General features: G+C 38.1%; 2 protein-coding genes across 5 annotated transcripts in view; one reads left to right on the forward strand and one right to left on the reverse strand.

Annotated features, from left to right (window-relative positions):
* APPL2 (adaptor protein, phosphotyrosine interacting with PH domain and leucine zipper 2) overlaps positions 1 to 11,887 on the forward strand; it is a 50,553-nt gene extending 38,666 nt beyond the window's left edge. For 2 of the 3 annotated variants that reach the window (XM_007165743.2, XM_007165744.2), the window contains 7 exons: positions 2,314 to 2,472; positions 2,635 to 2,687; positions 4,324 to 4,498; positions 8,224 to 8,260; positions 8,475 to 8,615; positions 9,421 to 9,468; positions 10,742 to 11,887. In XM_007165743.2, coding sequence (XP_007165805.2) covers positions 2,314 to 2,472; positions 2,635 to 2,687; positions 4,324 to 4,498; positions 8,224 to 8,260; positions 8,475 to 8,615; positions 9,421 to 9,468; positions 10,742 to 10,876 — 748 coding nt within the window. In that variant the 3' untranslated portion in view covers positions 10,877 to 11,887. The remainder of the gene's footprint in view (positions 1 to 2,313; positions 2,473 to 2,634; positions 2,688 to 4,323; positions 4,499 to 8,223; positions 8,261 to 8,474; positions 8,616 to 9,420; positions 9,469 to 10,741) is intronic. The other variant, XM_007165745.2, reaches the window with a different exon arrangement.
* The window catches only part of WASHC4 (WASH complex subunit 4), an 86,173-nt gene that overhangs the window by 9,455 nt on the left and 64,681 nt on the right, over positions 1 to 12,037 (reverse strand). The window contains exon 34 of one of the 2 annotated variants that reach the window (XM_007165741.3): positions 4,460 to 4,569. The exons of the other annotated variant lie outside the window; for it this stretch is intronic. The gene's annotated coding sequence lies outside the window, so the exon portion shown is untranslated. Of the gene's footprint in view, positions 1 to 4,459; positions 4,570 to 12,037 lie in introns of those variants that run through there. 2 annotated transcript variants of the gene reach the window in all.

A 12,037-nucleotide genomic window follows, 5' to 3' on the forward strand; every position in this document is an offset into this window, starting at 1 on the left:
GAGAGAAAGATGATCCACTTCACATTTTGCAAGGTCAGCTCTGACTGCTGTGGAGGACACACAAGGCAGAGCTGGGCAAGCAGGTATCCAGTGAGCGGTCTGTAGCAATAGTCCAGGAGAACACGGTGGTGTCTTAAACGGATCATGGCAGAGGAGATGAAAAATAGGTGGATTGGGGACTTACTTTGAAGGCAGAATCTGTAGGACGTTTGTTATGTGAGATATGAAGTGGAAAGAAAGGAGCACACAAAGGATGACCACAGTCTGGGTTGAACACCTGGGCAGTTGGTGGTGATACCAACCATGATGACACCACCATGAAGACATGAAGACGAGTTGGTAGTCAGTATCAGGAGTTCGGTTTACGACATAAGTTTGAGACGCTTGTGAGACATTCCAGTGAGTTGTCAAGTAGTCAACTGATATAAGTCTGGAGGGCAAAGAAAATGTCTGGGCTGAGTCTCTGAATTGGGAGCCCATCAGCACGGAAATGGTGGTAGAAGAGGTCAGCTAGGGAGAGTGTAGAGGGAGGGAAGTGGAGCCTGGGACAGAAGTCTAAAGAACTCCAACATGTGGATTAGAAGAGAAGAAGCCTGCAAAAAACACTTAAGAAACAGCAAAAGAGTAGGAGGAAAACCTATAATGTGTGGCATCAGCACAAACCAAGAAAGGAGAATTTCAAGGAGGAGAGGTCAATTATGTTAGATGCTTTGGGAGACCAAACAGGATGATGATCCCAAAGTGTCCATTCGAGTTGGTGACATGCAGATCACAGGTGATGCTTTAATTTGCATCATTTCACTCCTCTGTTCAAAGAGTCTTCAGTGGCCACCTACATGCAGAGTCAAGTTAGACCTCACCCGATGGTGTTAACAGCCCTCTACAGCCTGGCCCCGTCCTGTCTTTGTTGTGTGATCTCCCCTCATACCCGCTGGGGAACCAACATCTTGGGACTCGCTTCCTTCCCTTGAAGCTTCTACTCACACCTTCCTCCAGTGCTTCACTTACTATTATCATACTCCTCTCTTAAAGACTGGATCACATAGCAGATGTGATTCATTTGGGTTACTGAGGCAGCGTAACACTGTGGGAAAGCACTATACTGGCAGTGAGGAGACCTCAGTTCTTAATCTACCTAACTCACCAGATAACTGAGTGCCTTCAGGATTACTACTCAGCTTCTCTAGAGGCCTCGGTTTCCTTTTCTGTTAATAACTGAGGTTAAAACTAAGCACCTCTCCTTGCAGTGACCGTCTACCATTCTGTCTGTTGTGCTTGTATCCATTTTCCATTCATTATGCTCATTCGTCAGATGATATTATAATAGTTCCATACAACCTATTTAGTTATTGACATACTTGAGAAATTTGAAATACTGATACACAAAATATCAAATGAATGGAAAGATATTGAGAGTCTTCTTATGGTTCAAACAATGTAAGAAATCAAAATACTTTTACATGATTTGCCCCTCAAAGGTTTTTACACTCTAGCTGAGGAGAAAAGATTCTAAACATGAAAGGTTAAATTACAGCATTCTGACACTGGAAGAGAAGAAACATGGAGGCACGTGATTAATTACTACATACCGTGCTCTACTTTTACGTGTCACAATCTCAAAACAGTACATGTGGGCACAGTGCTCAGGAGGCACATAGAGATCCAAGACTGTCCTCATGGCTTACTGAGAAGAACCACAGGACTGCAGAGGAAGGGGAGGGTCAGGCTGGCTTGAAAGGCCTAGTGGATGAGTGGCGATTTGAGCTGGTGTTTGAAGTGCAGGAGAGAGTGAGTGAGCAGCAGACCTGCGATGGAGTTGGAAATGAGAAGCACATGTGTGTTTGGTGTAGCTCTAGTGGAGTATGCATTAAGGGAGGGGAGAGGGAGACCTTCAGGAGAAAGGACAGCCAGGTGGTTGAATGCTAGGCCAAGATGTATTATTCATTCAGCTAACGTTTTTGAGTGCCTACTATGTACCAAGTAATAAATATGATTTAGCTATAGCTCCTGCCCTCAAACACCTGTCTCAAAGGGAGAAAGATACAAACAGGAAATTAATAGGTAATATAATAAGTAGTCTTGATGCAGAATGCTGTGCACCAGAACAAGCTATAGGTAATGTGGAGATCTGAGGGATTTTAACCATGGACGTGAATGACATTTTACGAAGATTTATTGGTAGAGTGGGTTAAATCTTCTCCCTTATCTACTTGTAAAAGTTACATCGGCATTCAACAAGTATTCATTTGATTGTAAAAGCTTAAGGTTAAAAGGGATTTAAAAAAAATTTTTTTTTCCTATTTTGTACTCCAGCCAGAACATGAAAAGTTCAGAGGTGGAAAATGACAAGATTGTTCCCAAAGCAGCAGTCATTATACCTGAAGCTGAACAACTAATTGCACCTGGAACACCTATTCAGTTTGACATTGTACTTCCTGCTACAGAATTCCTTGACCAGAACAGAGGGAGCAGGTATGGGCTAAGGGGGGTTATCTCTGGGAGAACTGAAAATAAATTTAACGTCTCATGTCCCTACCCACCTCCAGAGACTATCACCTTCTGACTTAGAGTTCAAGTGTCATGTGTCCCTTTAGCTGAAACTGTCAGGATGTTTGACTCTGGCTATTCCCCTAGGCGTATCAACCCTTTTGGTGAAACTGAGGATGAGACATTTCCAGAAACAGAAGGTAAGTGGCTAGTTCTGTGTACTTATTCCTTCCCTGGCACAAAATGACCAGGGCCATTGAAATAAGATGTGAAGTCATGTTCTAAAGAGCTTTGACTTGAAATATGAATTGAAATTATGATCCACAGATGTGTGTTCTCTGTGCAAACTCACTAGGACACATGCAGTTAGGACCGTCCTTGGATAAACACTAAGGGGAGGCTGACAGATTTCCTGCAGCTGTCGTACCATCAGCCACATCCATACCCTTTTTGTAGCTCCTGCAGAGAAATGCTGCCAAATCTAAATCTAACATTACTGCAAAACAAAGTCCAAGAGGATAAAATCTGGGTGAGTCATAGACATGCTATTACATTTTAGAAAACCAAAAACACAAGTAACTCATTCTTAAATTTGAAGATGACATGAAAAAAAAAATGGTATTTAATTTGTTCAAATTCAGATTCTGATTTTTGTTGTTTGATTTACATTCTTACAAGGTACATAAGAACATACTCAGTAGAGCTGACCATAACCTGCTACTCCAAAGAGCTACACTTCCCAGCCAAGGCAATTTAGAAGTGCTGGCAAGACCTCATTTTACCACAGCCTCTCCTTGACTGAAGCCTGAGAATGTCATTAGAATGAAATGCCACTTATTTAAATTTAAAAGTAGGACTTGAGAACTGGCATTCCTTACAGCTTTAGGTAAAAAAAGAAAAAATGATGTTAATAGGCTCTGCATCAAATCTGACTCTCTGCTTATATCTAGCTGACTTCTCACCAGTCCACAGTTTTTTAACTGTCTACACAAAAAACTTTCTAACTTGTAAAAATTAGCTTCATATGGGAGTAACCATTTATAACATATCAATTATATTTTCCTAATTAAGTTTTTTTAACCCTTATTTTTTAGGGGCAAGGATACTCATAGGGAGGACAAGTGAAGAAAAAGTAGGCTTCTTAGTTTCAAATGGTGAATAAGTGAATTACTGTTCTTACAGAAAAAAAAAAAATCTTTTAAACCTTCTTCATGATCTTCCAGTTGTGGCTGCTGTTATTCAGTTTGTCAGGTTACGTGCCATTATCAAGAAGCCAGTACTGTCAGCTCACTAGCCTCAAATAAGCTAATCAATAGTTCTGCAATCTCCATTAGTTTATGGAATGTCACCACTGCCCTTCAGTAAATGATGTGCATGAATTGAATGAAACCCAACATCAGGTCTTATTTTCTTCTATAAGAGGACTTTATCAGCGGGCCAAAGTAATGAATGAATTTTCTGTTGTCTAGTGGAAAAGCTCTTATTTTCAGAGAAAAGGTAAGATGCATATACTGCCACTTACACATAGTCAACCTAGAGTTTTCATGCTAGAAGGATGTTCATGTGGTTTCATTTTATACATGAAGAAAAAGAGGTACTTTTCTAGTCTAATGAATATTTCCAAACAGACAAAATATGGACAATAGGAGATTCAGAGCTTTGGCAATTTGTGGCTTATATAAAAGCAGAGTATTCAGAAGTTTTGGTAGAAAGCCCTCCAGAAAGCAAGGCAAACCCAGGTCTTCAGCCTGTTCTCAGACCAGCACATGTGCCTCTGGTATGCGCATCGACAGGCAGGAAGTGAAATGATCCTGAGCAGAAAATGCTCTCTTGCAGATTCTCTTTTGCAACAGATGTTTATAGTTCGGTTTTTGGGATCAATGGCAGTTAAAACAGACAACACTACTGAAGTGATTTACGAAGCGATGAGACAAGTACTGGCTGCTCGGGCTATTCATAACATCTTCCGTATGACAGAAACCCATCTGATGGTCACCAGTCAAGCTCTGAGGTACATTCAGTTCCGTTTTCAGATTTTCTTACAGCTTCGACTGATTCCCCTTTGAAAGCACGTTTAACCATCTAGAATGTTCACAGTAGAATTGTTTGATTAGATTAAGTAAAGATGCTACTCATGTTTCTGCTCTGTTTTTTACATTTTGGTTTTATAAGATACATTGGCTAGAAGAAGTGCCCTTAAAGACAAGAGCTGGTATTATTAGCAACTGGTATCTTTAGTGGTGAGTGAATTCTACCCTGTTGGGTGTAAAGATGCCATCACTCGAGAGTTACTCTCTGTATCTCAGAGCTTGCAAGTGGAAGGGTTTTTGTTTTTTCTCTTCCATCTCTGAGAGTACTATTTATAAAAATTAAAAACTATGAAAACAGAACAGGAGCCTGCCTGAGGTAACTAGACCACCACAAGGAAAATCTGATTAATATTTGTTGGGCTGAAAATAAGCCAAGTCATGTTAACTACATGATTTGGGGTTTCAAGTAATAAGATCCGTATGAACGATGGCAAACGGCAGTCAAGCTGTGGCTGCCATGGGCATTAAGACCTGTGCTGTACGATAAATAGTGCAGCTACACGTATCGCTTGAAACTTAACTCGTCTGAATCGAGAAGTGTTTTAAGTGTAAAACCCATACCAAACATTTAAGATCTCATACTATCCCCCCCAAAAAAGAATGCAAAATAATTTTAAAATTAATAATACACCTAGCTGGTAATATTTCCAACCTATTAAAGTGTATTAATTTCAGCTGTTTTCACTTTTCTTGCTGTGGCTGCTAGAAATCTTTAAAGTACATACGAGGCTTACACTCAATTTCTGTGGGACAGCAGCACTGCTTTAGAGCCTTACTCCTGACTTCGGCATTTATTAGTTGTATGAACTTGAGCAAGTTACTTAACCTTTGTGCCTCGGTTTCTTCAGCTATAAAATGAAAACAACCATATCCACACCCCATAGTACTGTCATGAGGAATAAATGAGTTAATTCAGGTAAAACATTTACAGCTGTGATGGGCACAAAGAAAGTACTCAATAAATGGTAGTTTCAAAAAAGTTAATTAGTACTTCGGCAAAAATCAGAATATAGTTTCTTCCATTTATTAAAATCAGTCCTTTTCATTTGTTATAAACCTTTTACTGAGAATGAGGTTCTTATGACTAAAACCTTATATTTATTTAAAGATTTTTCTCTAAGTATGTCCTGGACCTTTCATAGGCATTGAAAGCTTTCATAAGCTACAAAGCTTATGATAATCTTTCTTATAATCACCACCAAAAAAGATCAGAGTAAATATATGTAAAAGCAATGTGAAAAACCATAGTACATCAAATAACACTATCCCCAAAAGTGCAAAGACAACCCACAGGATGGGAGAAAACATCTTCAAATCATTTATCTAATAAAGGTATAGTATCCAGAATATATAAAGAGCTCTCACAAATCAACACAGAAAAAACCCAGTTAAGAAATGGATGAAACCCAGTTAAGAAATGGAAGAATGTCTACTTGAGTTGACATTCCTCCAAAGATATGTAATTGGCCAACAAGCACGTGAAAAGATGCTCAGTGTCGTGAGTCACTAGGGCAAAATGCAAACCAAATCCAGAACCACTTCACACCCACCAGGATGGCTATGGATTTTTTTTTTTTTTTTTAAGAAAGTAACAGGTGTTAGCAAGGATGTGGAGAAATTGGAACCCATTGCTGGTGGGCATATAACATTGTTCAGTCACTGTGGGAAATAATTTGGCAGTTCCTCTATAACTTAAACATAGAATTCCATTCCTGGGTAGATACCCAAAAGAACTGAAAACAAGTGTTCATATAATAGTACTATTCACAGTAGCCAAAAGGTAGAAATAATCCAAATGTCCATCAGAAGATGAATAGATAAACAAAATGTGGTATATACATACAGTGGGATATTATTCAGCCTTAAAAAGGAATGAAGTACTGGTACATATTACAACATGGATGAGCCTTTAAAACATTATGCTAATTGAAAGACAGACACAAAAAGCCACATATTGTATGATCATTTATATGAAATATCTAGAATAGGCAAATCTATAGAGACAAAGCAGATTAGTGAGAAGCTGCCAAAAGCTGAGAAGAAAGTAGAATGGGAAGTGACTGCTTTAACAGGTATGGAGTTTCCTTTTGAGGTGCTGAAGATGTTCTGGAACTAGATAGTGGTGATGGTTGTACAATGTTGTGATGTGTTAAATATCAATAATGGTAAATTTTACCATACATAATCCTTGTATGGGAATTCATGTTTTGAGACAATTTAGAAGTCACACAGAAAATCAGATCTTAAGCAAATCCAGGTTACCTGATGTAGACAGCAAACTTAAAAGTTACTCACAAAATATGATATGAATGGTTTAAATCTTCATTTATAGAAAAATTTTACAAAATATTTAAAGTTATCCCAACTTGAGGGAAATTGTTGATGATGCAAATTTTAAAAATCATTAAATTCTTACTCATTAATAGGGACATAAATAAAAATTTATTTATTTAGCTTTGTAGCTTAAAATTCCATACACATTTTCTCATTTTCTTAACCACCTCTTTGAAATATGGAGGTTCTTATCCCAATTTTACAAAGCAGTTGAGAGAAGTAAGGGTGACTTACACAAGATCATAAAGTAAGTAGACAGGTTGGAATTCAGTCTTAAGCCCTCTGATTATAAACACCATGCTTTAAAAAGTATAACTGCATACCTTTCAAATTGTACCCATTTGGGGGGGACAGCTTTATTGAGATATAACTTACATACTGTACAATTCGCCCCTTTAGAGTGTTTTATAGTATATTCAGATTTGTGCAACCATCACCACAAACAGTTTTAGAACATTTTCATCATCCCCCCAAAGAAAACCCATACCTGTTAGTAGTCATTCCCTTTTCCCCTGCAAGCTGCTCAGCCCTAGCCACTAATCTTGCTGTTTCTATAGATTTGCCTATTCTGGACATTTCATATAAACAGAATTATAACCATCTTTTTAACAGATTTTTTGCTTTCACTTATGAAACTTATAGCAAATCAATAATAATTTATATACACAATACCATGTGTTAGAAAGTAGAAATTTTTACCTATATATAAAATAACATTAAATTCTCTAATGCAGTTAATTTTCTCAGAGACACTGATGATGCTTAAAATGTTGTTAAAGAATTCATGTAGAATACCTTCTTAAAGTGACTCCTCTTGCACCCAAACCGATAGGGAATAGTTTTGTTAAAATCCCTTCACTGTTGTCTCACCTCTACCCCATGTTTTAAAAAAAAATGGTTAAACTTAGAAGTATCCATTCATCCAGTACTTTAAGGGAAACAGACTGATAGTGCTGAGACGGAGGCAGTACGGAATAAGATCCATCCACGTTAATTTTCTGGAGAATTTTCTAGAGGATTATAATGCAGCCTTTTTGGATAAGCACTAAAATACTGTGAAATTCTCTATTTGCTATAATCTTCCATTAAAGACACCCTGAGGTTTAACTACACAGGTGCAACACAGGCAGAGATCATGGCACGTGCTCCCTTTGGACCGTCACATGGAGCAACCTCACCTCGCCCTCAACTAGGTCTTATATTTTCATATTCCGAGGGGTTTTGTGTGATTTTATTCTGAACTTGTACAAACTCATCGAAGGATATAATTTTATCCAACATTTGTGATACAATGAATCTCTTAAAATTTCAGGTTGATAGATCCTCAGACTCAAGTAACAAGGGCCAATGTAAGTACCCTCATGCATGCTAATTTCAGTGATTACTCCTTAATTCATCTTTGTAGCCACCTGAAACACAAAGTAGGCACTTAGTAAATTTTATTTGCCAAATTAAATGTCACTAATAGTGCACTTTCTTCATGACTTTTGCCATGGAGAATGATCTTGTCTGTTTAATTCCAGTTTGTTGTGTGATATTAGGTCTATTCCTGTTTTTTTCTAGTTTGAACTCACCAGTGTCACCCAGTTTGCTGCTCATCAAGAAAACAAGAGACTGGTTGGCTTTGTGGTCCGCATGCCTGAATCCACAGGCGGAGAGTCCCTGAGCACATATGTTTTTGAAAGCAACTCAGAAGGAGAAAAGGTATTGTTATTTTCTTCATCTTAAGATTCCATAATATTTCAGCCCAAACAAAGATACTTAAAGGGTTATTTTACACAACCCCCCTGAATATTTAGTTGACTGTTCTTCAGGTCCCCATTGAGTAGTTTAGATAATAATACCTCCTAGTAAGGCCCCACTGAAAGAAAACTGGAGTATAATTTCCTTATGGAAAATATATATCAACCAAAATAGAGTGAATGAAGAACTTTAATGGTGAAATGTAAGTGTTTAGTAGAGATATCAGGAAATGTTTAAAGCAGTTCCTCTCAAATTTATTCTTTTTTAAAAAATTAAAGGAAAACTTACAATGGAGAAAATCTGTTCTCAGAGAGCAAACCAAGGAAGCAGATGTCAGGAAAGTACATCTAAACTGTTCTTTTCTTTAGTATGAAAAACTGCATTCACTACTTAGAATTAATCAAAATGAATCAACCCTTCTTTCAGGAAGTATCTGTTTACCACTGCGTATGAACGTGCAGTGGTTAAATATGGTTAAGAGAGAAAGGAAAAAAGTATCCCGGTAAGAACTTTAAACGATTTAATACCTTCAGTTTTCACTTAACCTGGATATTTTTTGTACGCACAAACCGGCAACAGGCGACCAGGACAGGTGGACGTTAGTGTTCAGAGCCCTGTGTGCTGAGTTCTCCTACAGCCAGGTCCTCTGTCCCCATGCCGACGTGAGCAGACAGTGACCTCGCTGTACTCTCATAATCACATTTCTTTCTAAAATTCTTCATCCTTTTCTGCCTTTGCCAAGCGCTACTTTTCTTGTCTTTTGCAGATATGTTATGCTATTAATTTGGGAAAAGAAATCATTGAGGTTCAGAAGGTAAGGTGCATTTTAGTGCTGGTTTAACAACAACTCAAAGGCTATCTTTACACTTAGATTTCTCTCAAAGAGAGAAATGATGCTCACTAGGCAGGGTGGCCAAGTTTGGGATTTCCTTTTAAGCCTTCTAACTACCAGGCATTTTTGACCAGCTAGTTCCATGGTCACTGGTAACACGTAGAGTTCTTAGTATCACTGCTGCAGCTCCTACTGTTTTATCAGTTTTTTTGTTTGCTGTTGTTTTTGGCTAGATTTCCTTTCTTTCAAATTAAGCTGGTACAAACCTCAGCATCTACCATGTGCTCTAAGGCCTTTCTCCTCAGAGTGGTCCCAGGTCCAGCAACATTGAGACGTTACCTGGAAGCTTATTGGAAATGAAGACTCTCAGACCTGTCTTTCAGCAGTTTGCAATCTTTCATTTACCCAACTAATTTTTGAGATTAAATTTTGTATAAGAAAAACCCTGGAATTACAGCAGTGAACAAGGGGCTTCTGGTTCAGCACTGTCCAGTAGAACTTTCTGCAGTAATGGAAAAGATCTATTTAATATGCAGATTGAAACGTGGCTAGTGTGACTAAGGAACTGGATTTTTAATTTTTAATTAATGTAAATAGTAATGTGTATTGAATAGCTACTGGGTATCATATTTGTGCAATTCTGATCTATCAGGGAGGGGCAGACAGATCAAGGACTAAGACCAACATAATGAAAAAATAGCAAGCCCTGCAAGTTCGTATTTTATGGTGTAGATCAGAGTTGGCAAACTTTCTGTAAAGGGCCAGATAACTAAACCTTTCTCAGCTTACTATCTCTGTTGCCAACTACTCAACTCTGCTGTTAACACAAAAGCTGCCATAGTACGTAAATGAATTGGCATGGCTATGTTCCAGTAAAACTTCATTTATAAAAACAGGTGGTGAGCCAAATGGCCATAGTTCGCCAACTCTTGGTATAGAGTAAAAGGAAAAGAATGAGTTTAAAGGTCAAAGTTGTGAGGGAAGTTCCTCTCTGGACTCTTTCCAGAAAGATGATTCTGAGTTGGCTATGTAAATGATATTTTGGCTGAGAGGTAGAAACTTGGCCTAGTTTCTGGAGGAAGTAATTCAATTGAGGGTTTCTTTAGAGATTCAAGGAGACCCACCTGAAGGCGCACACGTGACGAGTCAGAAGGAATGAGGCTACATTACAGAACACAGTGACAGCCAAGCCAAAGGGGTTTTAAGTGCATTTTAAGCATTTTCTTTTCTCCTTCTTAAACTCCCATAACTTCAGGATCCAGAAGCATTGGCTCAATTAATGCTGTCCATACCACTAACCAATGATGGAAAATATGTACTGTTAAACGATCAACCAGATGACAATGATGGAAGTCCAAGTGAAAATAGAGGCGCAGAATCTGAAGCATAACCTTCTTGCGCCTTTGGGTGAAGAGCACCCAGGAAGGAGAGCTACCTCCTTAAGGGTTTTCAACTTCTCTGATACATACAGGCACACCACTTGGTTTCAGAATGCTGACAGCCGCTTGTGGAACGTACTATTGATGCCTTGATACTGAGACTTGGGAGGGAAACAGTAAGAAATGGTTGACAACATACCCATCTACAAATGTTATTTTAGGTGCTTTGTGGTAAGTCCTTTTCTTAGATTGCATTGTTCAGCGCTCAGAATGAAAGCTATGGAAAAAATTCATTGTTCACTTTATTTCAGTGTCATCTCTTTTCAGTTTCCAGTATCTTTTCAAAAAATGGTAAAAGCCTAGATTTATAATTTGATAAACACTAAATATTTCCTATTAATATAATCTATTTTTGTATTTTACTTAATGAGCTTTAAGTGCCTGTCATTCTGAAAATTGTATATTTATAATCAAGTTTGTCTCATAATTGGGCCTAATAGCATTAATTTGTGCAGTTAGGTGATGAGCCCTGTGCTTTGAGGCTCAAGCACTAGCAGAAATGCATGTCTAGTTTTGGTAATTGTTCAAACATCATGCAATAAAAAGACAAGCAGATGAGTACCACAAAAGATGTTTAGTTTTACAGTGGAACCTTAATGAACCAGCATTCAGAAGTTTATGGTCCTTTAGATACTGTTTTTAGGGGCGGATCACCATGGACAGGGTGCAGCTCTACCAATTCCTGTTTGTTTCTTCTGAGCCAGACCCTCCTTAAAGAAGGGACCAATTAACTTTAAAACTCACTTGAAGCACAGCTGGCCATGGGGCTTGGTATAAAAGTTCCTTTTTCCACCCTGACATGTCTGGTTCCAGGCATCCCAGCCCACTAGGAAACAAGTATAATTATCTTTAATTGGTACAGTATGTTTAATTATAACAAAGTTCAACAGAAATATCACTTTCTTTGTAATAAATTAACCTAGCAATAAAAGCTAGCAAATAAAAGCTATCTTTGTTTCTTCTGCTTTTTGTGGTTATTTTCTAGAACATCCCTGAAAAGAAACTAAAGTTGGTTCTGTAGCTTTAAACAGTTAATTCCCAAAAGAAAACCAGGACATCATACTGAAATCACAGCAGAGGGGATGTACTATGCAACATGAGTGGAGCAGAGG

Source organism: Balaenoptera acutorostrata, chromosome 11 (genome assembly GCF_949987535.1).
Source record: "Balaenoptera acutorostrata chromosome 11, mBalAcu1.1, whole genome shotgun sequence".
Classification (NCBI taxonomy): Eukaryota; Metazoa; Chordata; class Mammalia; order Artiodactyla; family Balaenopteridae; genus Balaenoptera; species Balaenoptera acutorostrata.